Source organism: Eptatretus burgeri, chromosome 1 (genome assembly GCF_056783735.1).
Source record: "Eptatretus burgeri isolate ZD-2024b chromosome 1, Ebu_testis_v1, whole genome shotgun sequence".
Taxonomy (NCBI): Eukaryota; Metazoa; Chordata; class Myxini; order Myxiniformes; family Myxinidae; genus Eptatretus; species Eptatretus burgeri.
In genome coordinates, this window is record NC_140961.1 from 96,849,893 (window position 1) to 96,862,460 (window position 12,568).

The following is a 12,568-nucleotide window of genomic DNA, read 5'->3' on the forward strand; positions in this document are numbered from 1 at the left end:
TCTGTTAAATTGGGTTAGGAATGGTATAGGAAGCTGAAATTTTGCCTGCCAGTTCTAACATACATGTAGTACATTGTGTGCAAAGCACAAGCCTTGAAGTGATGAAGTTTCAAAATGGGCTTCTGGCATGGATGTGCAAAAATGATGGTATTCAGACCCCTAAAATGGACACATTTTCCCTCATATCTTGACCAATATAGTAGCTCCACGAACGAGTGAACACTTTCTAGATTCAGCAGGAGGTTCTCTATCATGTGTTAAAATTTCATGGAGCTGCCTCTTAAAATAAAAACATTATGCGGGAAAAAATCATTTTACACAGCCTGTCACACGAGTGATTTTTCCACTTGATGGAGCCTGTTAAATGGGGTTAGGAATGGTATAGGAAGCTGAAATTTAGCATGCCAGTTCTAACATACATGTAGTACATTGTGTGGAAAGCACAAGCCTCTAAGTGGTGAAGTTTCAAAATGGGCTTCTGGCATGGATGTGCAAAAATGATGGTATTCAGACCCCTAAAATGGACACTTTTTCACCCATATCTTGACAAATATAGCAGCTACAAGAACGAGTGAACACGTTCTAGATTCAGAAGGAGCTCCTCTATCATATGTTAAAATTTCATGGAGCTGCCTCATAAAATAAAAACATTATGCAGGAAAATCAATCATTTTACACAGCCTGTCATGTGTGATTTTTCCACTTACAGGAGCCTGTTAGATGGTGTGAGGAAGGGTGTAGGAAGCTGAAATTTTGCATGCAACTCCTAATGGAGGGGTAGTTCAGAATGTGTGAAGACCTTAACGATTGGTCTTTTAATTTTGAAATGAGCTTCTCGCGTGGATGTACAAAAATTATGGTGTTCAGACCGCTAAAACAGACACATGTTCCCTCATATCTTGACCAATATAGTAGCTACAAGAATGTGTGAACACTTTCTAGATTCAGAAGGAAGTCCTCTATCATTTGCTAAAATTTCATGGAGCTGCCTCTTTTATACGCCCCGATATATATCGGGCGTATAAAAACCAGAGATCACAATTACTTTTTGGGGCACCCATCAATGCAATAATTACAATCCTCTCAATTACACTCAGTGAGATAACATCTAAAAATATCCCAAAATGGGTGACCTTAAAATGGTGGATAACAATCCGAGAAAACAATCTCACCTTATGGTAAACAAAACAAGAGCTGACTTTTATTACTCAATGTTTTATTTGTCTTGTTTGAGGCACCAATGGGAAATTTACAGCAAAGGTGTCATGTAAAGTACAAACCGTGGTCAGATGTTACAGCTTTCAATTATCATTAGTAATGTAGTATAGTACCAGTAAATACACATTCTAAATATGTAAGCAGAGGACAAGGTTTAGGGGGGTTGGGAGGGGGGAGGGAGAGGAGAAACAATACTCAATGGCAATTTCATTAAAAATGCTCATGCTTCAAAATAATGTTTTCAAAACTAGTGCCCACTCCTTGCTCCCCGCACTACTTTTATCTCCCTCCCAACTATAAAGCCTCCTGTTTTGCCACAATCGGACAACCCACCCCATTATTATATCCCCCCCCCCATCCTCCCACCCCCACCACCCCATCTCAGTCATCGTGTTGCTCAAAAAAGGAAGTGCGAGTGGAAAAATGTTTCTTAGACATGTCGAATATGGTACAGCAGCTGTTATACAATATGTGACAACCTGAGTGTATTGCCAAAAAACGCACGAGGCAGTTGCTCTATAAACAGCACGGGGTATTCACAGTGATTTTATGAAAATAAATATGCCTTAAATATAGAAAACACCCCAGAATAATCTAAAACAACCTGGTGAAAAGACATTTGAGATAATGTTCTTGAACTGATTCCATTGTACAAGAGGATTTACTTTGACAGTCAAAAAGTACGATATAATTTGTGATCAATCTTGTCATAGCATTGTAACAAAACAGCTTTCAGAAAGAAAAAAAAAACAACCTCATTAAATATAAAAAAAAAAAAATTAAAATGTTAAGAAGACTTTAAAAAGTGTCATATTTACAAAGGCTTGTAATACCTGTTGCCTCGATCAGTTTTGCTTGCACTGGAGTACGAATTGATAAAGTGTAGTTGAAAAATTTGGACAAAAATTCACTCAAGGCATCACCGTAAAACCGTTTGACTTTGTAACACACGAGATGTGATACTGTAGTGATATAATCACAGCCTAATGGAATCAACTCTCCAAGGAGAAGAAAAGAAAAAAAAAACATAAAAAAACCCATCCAGTCTCAAAGAAGCTAAGTCAGCACAACCAGTAAGGCCTCTGTTTGCCACATTGTCAACAGTCCACACAAAGTGATATTGACAGTTCAAGGCATCTACCTACAAATATACCTCATTCCTGCTTTACAAATGTGGTTCTTTGCAGCAATACCACTTCTGTGGGAGCTTTTGTCAGGGTCATTCCCTTAAGTTGGAGAAATAGCAAAAAAAACAAAAAAAAAAAACAGGAGAATTTCACGAACAGGTGCAGCAAGGCCTATTGCAGTCAAGTGCCAGGGTTGTTCAGTGTATCGTTAGAGGTTCCAGCACTTGACATCACCCCCAGGAATGCTATAGTGGTTTGGAACCGCAGTGTATTACAGTAATCTGCACCTCTCCTTGCATCACAATCACTTTTGGATAGATTCCTAAGATGGCCTTCATTGTGTTATACGACAGCAGGAAAAGCAGAAGGAAAGAGGAACCAGGCAAGGAAAATGAGAGGAATGGATAGAAAGGGACAGAATGAGAAAGAGAGATGCAGGAAAAGAAGAAGGAGAAGAATAAGAATAAGAAGAGGATGAAGAAGAAGAAGAAAAAAAGACAACAGTGAATTTCATAATTCTTCAGTTGCATAATACTGTGCACCAAGGAATATTTGCCAAAATCATTCAACTAAAAGGGTGGGGGAGGGTGGGTGGAAGCATTCACAACATAGCCACAAAAGTCCCAAAGGCTGTTTAGTAAAGAAAATAAATACAAAGTAAATGCTCTTATGTAGATAGCAAGCACATTAGGCCACTACAAGAACTTCCAAAAACCACAGTAAATTACTGAATAACAGCAAATAAGATCCAGTCAGCAAAACACAATGGCGATGCAAACAGTGGAAGAGCTTGGTCCAGAAATGAAGAAAGGCCGTTTGAGTCGTTAGTCCTGAGGACGACGGGGAGGAACCATATGGACCCTGTTGACCCCAAAAGGCACAGTTAGCCAGTTACAAAAGCTCAGCAAGCAGAATTGCCTGCTGAAGAGTTTACATTTTGCTTCCTGTGTGTGGGGAGCTTGGTGTGGCATCATATGGGAAACGGTGAAGGCCTTCTTGGGAACCTAGGTTATAGTAACCACTAGGAAAAAGGGGCATTCGGGCAAGATGTGCATATAGGTGGGCAGCATAAGGATAGTCGATGGGAACTTGGCTTTGGCCTGCAATGGAACCTTTCAGCTTTGAGTCAGTGGAGGTACACGCAGATTGAGAGAGAGTTTTTTCTTTTTCACTGTGAGACACTTCAGTTGAAGGAAGTCCGTCTTTATAGAGAGATGGAAAATAGGGCAAGATCGGTCGCTGTGCAGCTGACAGTACGACTGGGGTTGGAAGCACTGACGAAAATCGAAGAGCCTCACCACTTGGTCTTATTCGGTTATTTGCCGTCACAAGATGATCACAAGCTTGTTGGTGTAAATAACCTGCCGTAAGTTTGGCAAGCCCTGTGTCAAGACCGATAGGACCCCCTTCCCAAGTTCCTCCAGCACGCCAACCCTCCACCATTGCTGCCTGATCAAGCATTTTTGTTTCAGCTAATGATACTTGTACTGTACTGTGGGGTTGTAAGATTTCAGCATTTGATATCTGAGCATGAGCCAAGACAAGTGGGGTCTTCTTGCTATTCATGTCCTTTTGGGTCATAGATACCTGGCTATTAAGTTTTGAAGCATGAACAGACCCTGAAGTTGAACTCTGCGCTGTCACTGGGACGACAGAGTCTGTGCTATGCACTTCTGCCTCCCATGGACGTTCTATTTTGGGCCCTTCCAAAGAAATCCCTCCACCCAGCTTGTCCCCTTGTTCTGGAGCAGATCTAAACACTCCATGCACTCCACCTCGAGATAATTCATTGGATTCTGTTTTGCTTTGAACATCAGTATCAGATTCTTTTGCATTCTCAAATTCCTCAGATAACTCAATTTTAACACCAACATCTCCACTACCCCAGCTAGTGTACCTTAATCCTTGAGGACATTGGGCAAGCTTTTCTAAAACATTCAAAGGTTGCAGGCTGGGAGATTTACATACAGCATGTGCAAGTCCTACCCCGACTTTTCCACTGTTGACAGGGAGTGAACCCAGCCTAGAGGATGTTACACAGTGTTCAAAATGTTCCCTCTGCTGCTTTGGGGGACAGTACCTTGCTATTTTTTCTCGTCTAATCACCAGAGGAGCTGAAGAAGGCACAGGTGAAGAAACATCTTTTTCTTTTTGTGCCACTTCACTTGAATCACATTTCTTCTTCAATGATAAGTCAAGAGGAACATCATCCTCGGTGTCTGCACTAGCAATCATCTCATTGGCATAGTCATGGTTGTGTGAATGCTCATACTGTACTACACCACCTCGATTGTCTGCTAGTACAGAGGGTGGCTGCAAGGGCACAAGGAAATCGGGAACCGTGGAGGGGTGTGCAGAACCGAGGGTTGAGTATCCGTTCGCTACTTTGGGCATCCCAGAATACAAGTAGTAGGCTGGGTTAGTCAGCTGCTGGGCCAAATACCGCAAGAACATTGTATGCGAGTCCAAGGAAGAGTCATCCGGAGGAACCAGCAAGCTTGCAGATGTTTTTGGAACAGTCTCCAAACTTGCCTCTGAAGCACTTCCTTCAGGACTGTTACTTCCTGGACTCCTTGACGTAGCCTCCTGGCCATGCAGGCCAATTGGAGCTGGCATGGCTTTGCCACCACATTCCAATAAGGAGTGAGTTATTGATTCTTTTGGAACTCCTGCCTCAGATGGCAAATCTTCCACCTCCAGTGCCATTTCAACTGCTGTTGCTTTTCCAGCCACTTTAAATCTTCCTCTTGCCAAGACCTACAAGCAAGAATAAGGCAAATGTTAACAGTGGAAGAGTTAAAATAGATATGCAAAGTGAGAATGATTACATATTACTGCTTTTTTTGCCTTTCTACCTCCACAATTCTCCAAGAAGAAAACAACAGTGGCATATATTATATTTCAGCAAATTATATTTTTTTTCTGGAAACCCCCCCCAATCTCAATCAATTTATCCACCTTAACAGAAGACTTTTTGATAGATTGGGGTTCTTTTTTCTTCTTCTCTTGGAAACCAACTTCCAAGGGTGGCCGTGGACTCTCCAATGAGCGCTTGCGGCTGTCCGTAGAGTCAGAGGCTGTATCCGCACAGCGTCTGCGTGGCTTAGGAAGGGGAAGAGGTTTATCCTCCTCTCCTTTCAGGTGACGCTCATAAGGCAACACAAGCCTGACGGAAAGAAATGATTATGTTCCTAAAACAATTTTACCAAACATTTAACACCAAGGAACAACTTGTTCATGACCCAAACACTTGTTAATTACTAATTCAAACGCCAAAACAACGCTACATGTTCGATGATTTGACCGACTATGGCATAATCTCACTTTAAATTGACAGAGGTACTTAGAAATGTCTTATAAGCATTTTCCATAAGCCACTTTTTTGTTGTCCTTTTGCAAGCACAAGTAGAGTAGAATAAACTGCAGCAAATGCAGTTTTGTTTTCATTGGTTGTGCTGCACTTAAACCAGAAGTTAAACATGCATACCGTTCATAATGGCGCCGGGTACAGGTGGCTGCACTCGTACTGGAGGGATCTCCACCAAGCTTATCATATACTGCTTTCCACAACCGTTGCTCTGTCACCTAATAAGCCATAACAAGCACATGCAGACAAGTGGAGGTGACTTAATATGTAACCATAACTTGGTAAAATAATGGATCAATAATTTTGTTTCACATCATTGCATCCTTCAACTACCAGCTGCTACAGCACTACTCACAGCAGAAGTGATAAGTTGTTGCTTTTTGTATTTGCCATCATGATTTTGTGCAAGGTGTGGTGTATGAGACACTGCTCAATGTTAGTAATGGATTTGCAAGTAATTGTGTTGGTATTACTTTGAAGTGTGTATTCTAATACCAAGTGGTTTTCGAAGCCAGATGACTAATTATGAGGTATGGTTTTTGTTTGTTTTTACCTCCGCCACCGAAAGTGAACACAGGTTATATTTTCACCCATCTGTCTGTGAGCAGGATACCTTGAAAAGTTATGGACGTATTTGGACAAAACTTAGTGGACATGTTGGGTGCGTGACAAGGACGAGTTGGGTGCGTGACAAGGACGAGTTGATTCGATTTTGGTGACGATCTGAATCTGGATCCAGATACTAGAATTTTTTTAAAGCGATTCTTCACCATTGAGAGATGGGACAAAAGATGATATATAGCATGATATTTCAAAAAGTTCTGGATGGATGACAAAACTGGGTAGATGAGTTGGTTAGATGACAAGAACAAGCAGATTCGATTTTGGTTCAGGTCCGGATTAAGATCTGGCCGATCAGTGGGATACAAAACGTAAACTGTTCAGCCTGGTGGAGGTATGCGCTCTACCGAGTGCCGTTCTAGTTTAATCGCATGATTGGATTAGTTGATGAGCAGTGCAAATGAAGAAAGGGAGTGACATTATGGTTGGGAAACCAGACAATAGAGCTACCAATCAGGGAACAACAGAATAGAGGAAGATTATAAAAGGTGTGTTAAAAATTAGATGTGGGCAGTATCAGTGGGGATAGTGGAGACAAGGTGTAGAAGGGTGTATAAATAGCACACCTAAGGGGATTGCTGGAGATAGGTTGAGGAAGCAGATAGATACTTTGTAGGAGGTATAGGATTGTGAAAAAATTGGAGATAAAAGTTGGTTGTTTGTGGAGGGAGTTTATGTAGGAGATTGGGAGTGTTGAGGGTATGGTGAATGCAGACAATAATGAAGGTGAAGTGAAAGCAGGTAATGGTGAAAGCAATAGTGAGGGTGGGGGAGTTTGTCGAAAATGGTTAGAGTGCAGTAAGTGCAGGCAGGGGGCAATGATCCAGAGTAAGGACAGTGAAGGAAGGTTGTAGTTGGGTGTGGGCAGGCAGATGGTATGGGTAGGAGCAAATGATGTGGTGGAAATTTTACTCAGAGGATTTGAAAAATTGGTGCAGGTTATTGGATACCCAACTCATGGAGAAGGGTGGCGAGTTAATGTTTTCTTGTATTCTTCTGAAAAAAAGGAAAAGGAAGATAATTTACGAAAAGAGTGATAGATGCCAATCTATGTTTGGGAGATGATGCATGGCATAAATTTTGCGTCGAGGAAGCAATGGAATTCATTTTGGTGGCAAAGAGTGTTTGTAGAATGATGGCTGAAGGCTGAACAGAAAGGGGGAAGCAAGGTTTGCAGTGGGAGTAGAGGAGATAATTGGTGCTTTTTTTTTTAAACGACGGGAGGATGGAGAGGCAAAATTGGAAGAACTGCAACTGCCAGCATGATTGGTAGGGGCAGTTAGCAAAATAAGTGACACATGGATGACTTCATTGGAAGACAGGACTTGAAGGCTACAAGATGTATAGGTGTGCAAAGAAAGATGAAATAAGTAATGTTGAAATATGGGTGAAAGAGAACGTCGTGTCAAAATAAAGGGGAAACAGTACGGAGGGAAGTGATGTACGCAGATGACTCTGTGTAGATAGGGATTAGATGGTAAGAATAGTGTCGGCTTCGGAGAATGATTTTCCAGGTGTGAGAGAAGAGCTGGATTGAAGGATATGAGGAATTTAGAAAGGCATGTTGTAAGTGAAGAGTACTGATTTTGAGAATTTTAAATTTTCTCGAGATCGATTTTGTCCAGGAACATGGAAAGGACAGAGTACATAAAGAATTTATCGATCTATTCCAGATTTGCTTTCAAAGTCAGTTAGCATACAAGCCCGTGAGGGGTGGAATTGTTAGACCTCTTATGAATGGATGCTCCAATTTCGTGAAGGCAGATGTAGAAGTGCATTTAGGAGAAAGTGATGACAACGTAGTGTGTGCAAGGATTCTGTTAATAGTTTGGGATAGTTCAGCAAGGCAATCAAATTTCAGGAATGCAAACTTTGAGGGTACGAGAGGTGAGTTAGGAGGGCAACCAGCAACAGATAAATGGGTAATGATCAAAGAGCAAATGTGTAGTGTACAGAGAAAGTATGTTCCAATAAGACAAAGCTTGAGGCAGAAAGAGGCCAGAGTGGTTGAGGTAAGTAGTGCTGTTCAGGATAAACAGAAGGCATTACTTAGGTATAAAACAACAGCAATGGAGTCAGACTCAGATCAGTATAAGAATAAAAAGAGGCCAGTGAAGAAAATAACGAGGTAAGCCAAAAGAGAATATGAGAAGGATATGACCAAGGGTACTACATTTAATAGTAACACTTTTATAAATTATGTAAGAGCTAAAGAGCAGGTTAAGACAACACAGCGAGACTGGTTTGGGATGGAAGGGAAAACCAGGTTTATTCAATATTTATTTTGCTTCAACATTTACACAACACCAGTCAAATGAATTACCAATAGCTGAGAGAATGTATCAAGGGGGGTAAGGAAGAGCTTTTAGAGGAGTTCCAATTTGGAATGTAGGAAGTGGAGCAACAACTCGGAGAGTTAAGAGAATATAATCGATCCCTGGGGCCAGATAATATGCATTCGAGTATATTGAGGGAGGTGGCAGAGCAAATAAGTGAGATGTTATCTGACCCTCTCTCTGTTCTATTCACCCTCTCATTTGCCCAAGGTCATCTAACATCTGCTTGGAAATCTGCTAGCATCACTGCCCTGCATAAAAAAGGTGCAAAAACAGATCCCTGTAACTACAGACCAATCAGCCTTCTCCCAATCATCAGCAAGGTGATGGAATCCATCATCGCTTCAGACATGAAATCCTTCCTCTTCTCCAATGGCTTGATTTCCAATCATCAATTTGGTTTCAGACCAGGTCACTCTACCCTGGATATGCTGCTTCTGCTCTCCCATCAATGGATGGAGGTCCTCAATGCCAGACAGGAAATCCGAGCCGTATCCCTGGACATATCACGTGCTTTTGACACAGTCTGGCACCCTGCCCTACTCACCAAACTCTCTTCCCATGGTATCCAAGGCCATCTCCACTCATGGCTCGCAGACTTCCTCTCCTGTCGCAGTCAACGTGTGGCCCTAAATGGAGTTCTTTCATCCCCTCTTCCTGTGCAGGCTGGAGTTCCTCAAGGTAGCGTTCTGGGCCCTGTTCTTTTTCTGGTTTTCATCAATGATCTCTCGGACTCTCTGGAAAATCCTCTATTTCTCTTTGCCGACGACTCCACCCTCTGCCGTACCATCTGTCATCCCTCAGACCGGCAAGCAGCAGCTTCTTCGCTCACTGCAGATCTGGATAAAATCACAAACTGGTCCAACACGTGGAACATGTCTTTCAATCCAGACAAATCTCACACTCTCACTATGTCTCTTCGAAAGGACCGTTTACAAAACCCCCCATCCACTTTCTCAACAATCCTCTGGAAGAAGTCTTTTCTTTCAAGCTTCTAGGTCTCACTATCTGCCATGACCTTTCCTGGGAAAGTCACATTTCCAACCTCGCCTCAAAAGCCAGTCGCCGACTGGGAATCCTCCGTCGTGCTAAGTCCCTCCTCGGCCCTCATGAGCTCCTGACCACTTACAAAGCTTTTGTCCGTAGCTTGATGGAGTACTGCTCTCCCCTCTGGGCTGGTGCTCCTGCCTCCCACCTTTCTTGGCTTCACGCTGTCGAAACCAGGGCATTTAAGATCATCGGCATCTCCCGCAATGAAGCTGAGTCTTTGGGCCTCTCACTCAATCACCGCAGGTTGGTCGGTGGTCTTTCTGTCTTCTACCGACTCCTCTCCAGCCTTGCCCCCCCCTGCTCTCTCTCTCTCTCTGCGATTTGTCCCCACCACATTTCCACAGGGCGCTCAAGGTCCGCCAACAACCCCCTTCTGGTAAAACTACCAAAATCACGAATCACTGCTCATCTTCACTCTTTCATTCCTCTTTTTCCCGCCTTTGGAATAAACTTCCTCACTCTATTCTTTCCCATTCTTCCCTCCAGGCTTTCAAAACAGCTGTTCACCACCACCTCTTATCTTCCCCCATCAAAATCCTCGATCTTTTCTACCCCCGATAATCCACCCAAGCCCACTTCCTTCATTTCTCCTGCTTTCCTTCCTGAAAGTCCCTGAAATGTCCATCTTCTCTTCGCCATGTTCCCCGTCCCATCCCCATCCCTCTCCCTTCCACAGTTCACCTAATGTGTCTGTTCCCCACTGTTTTGTCCCTTCCACTCCCGCCCCTCTTGTCTCATGCCTCCTTGCTGTGAGTTGTGTGTTAGCTCTCATACGAGCCTCGACCAAGGTATACAAAAAAAATAAAAAAAAATCTTTAACAGCACATTGGAGTGAGGACAGATAGCACAGGTTTGGAGAATTGCAAATGTATCAACAATATTTAACATAGGATCCAGAGAGGAATGAGAGACGTGTTGGTTTAACTTCAGTTATAAAGCCAGTAAATTTCCATTTCAAAATGTACAATTTGAGCAACAAAAATTACTATATATATATATATATATATATATATATATATATATATATATATATATATATATATATATATATATATATATATATATATATATATATATATATATATATATATATATATATATATATATATATAGTCCATATCCAGAGTGTGAGCACAGCCAATGCTCCTCTCACATCACTGCAGCTGCTTCAGATGAGCGTCGATGTGGATCTTGATCTCGATTGTGAGCACTAAATACCGAATAAGATTCCATCTTACAACCACCGGAGAGCCCAGTCAAAGTGAATTCAATTTCAAATTCGAAAACACAATTCTTTTCAAGCCTCCACATCTAAAATCCTCCACGACACCCTGGGTTTGTGTATCTTGCCATCAATGATGCAAGCACAAGAAACTAGAGAGTTTATAGAACATAATACCCTGCAGAATGTCCAAGTATACAATAAACTCTCTAATATCGTGGGCTTCGACCAATTGTGGGCAACCTATTGTGTTGCAATTTAGTTGTCGCGGAATTTTATTTCGGCCAATCGCGGTTATTGGGCTAACATGAGTAATTGTCTGTGCCTCCGAGTAATTGTCTGTATGATTAGCGTTCATTATGAGCTTTTTATTGCTTCTCGCGCATTGTTAGGTGTAGTAATCAGACGAGTATATGGGAATGAAACCAAGTTTAATCATGAATTGTCATCGAACAGGAAATTACATATGAAGACCCTGTAATACTTGACCTACAAGATCTCTTCGACACACACCAGTTCATAATGGTGCCCAAACATAAAAGGATGGCTAAAATTAATTGTGTCAAAAGGCAAAGAAAGGTTATAACATTTACAGTGACTCGCTTCTACTTGACGGGCTATTTTAACCTGCCTATGCTGGTGCAAAATCTGAGATTCAAATGATCTTTTAAACATAATTTTCAGCATTTAAACGAAAGAGTGGCAATTCCAAAATTGTTAACCGTAATTGCGTTCTTGGATGCAAATTGGACAAATGAAAATAAAGGAAATACGAGAAATATCTGTGAATGCAAGGTATAGAGTTCCTATCATCGCCTGTCGATGCAAGTGACCATTCTGGGTGGAAAGTCCCATATTGAAATAAAATAAAAGTTTTAAAGGCTGTAGAAATAAACCCCCCCAAAACGAAGCATTCGTTCAGAAGTTTACCACCACTGATGCCACTGTCTTTTAAACCGCATTATTTAACATGTTAAATCAGTTCTTCATGCTTGTTGTTTGTGTCCTTTATGACATCCCTAAAAAAAGTTTCCTGTTTGGAATAATTTTCAGTTTTGTTTGACTGTTAGACAGACAGACAGACTGAAGCAATTGCTTTATTCCTCTGTGTGCATACACGCTCAGGACGAGACATCAGATAATTTGCCAAATTCAGGGCCAAAGTACTGCTAAACTGCAGGTTTGTGTTCCGATTCATGTTCTACAGTGTTCAAACTATAAAACTGAATTGAAATGAAGTAGTTCCTCAATCATACACCGACACCTGTAAGACGAAGACAGACAGACAGACTGACTGAAGCAACTGCTTAATCCTGCTTTGCGCTACACGTGTGCAGGAGGAGGAGGTGGGGGTAATGACAACAACAGCAGGGGCTTTGGTAACACCGAGGTCACAATGTACTATGGTCATCTGCAAAGCAGTGAAATTTGGCTGCGACACCCAATGACCACTATCTTACTCTCCAAATAACTATTAAAACAACTAGAAGGGCACTCGGTAGAGTGCATACCTCCGCCCCGTAATGCCTGACCCACGAGAACATATCTGGCCCAATACATTATTGAAATATCGTGCTATATATTGTTTTCGAGCCCAATCTCTCAATGGTGAAGAATCACTTTAAAA

The 12,568-nt window shown here is 41.8% G+C and overlaps 1 protein-coding gene across 1 annotated transcript in view; it reads right to left on the bottom strand.

The window, feature by feature from the left end:
- Window positions 1-1,199: 1,199 nt before the first annotated feature.
- LOC147035008 (uncharacterized) overlaps window positions 1,200-12,568 on the bottom strand; it is a 221,335-nt gene continuing 209,966 nt past the window's right edge. Inside the window, exons 9-11 of the mRNA XM_085892377.1 lie at window positions 5,833-5,930; window positions 5,304-5,511; window positions 1,200-5,102 (exon numbers count right to left, since the gene is read on the bottom strand). Of these exons, the coding sequence (XP_085748503.1) occupies window positions 3,276-5,102; window positions 5,304-5,511; window positions 5,833-5,930 (2,133 nt within the window). The 3' untranslated portion in view covers window positions 1,200-3,275. The remainder of the gene's footprint in view (window positions 5,103-5,303; window positions 5,512-5,832; window positions 5,931-12,568) is intronic.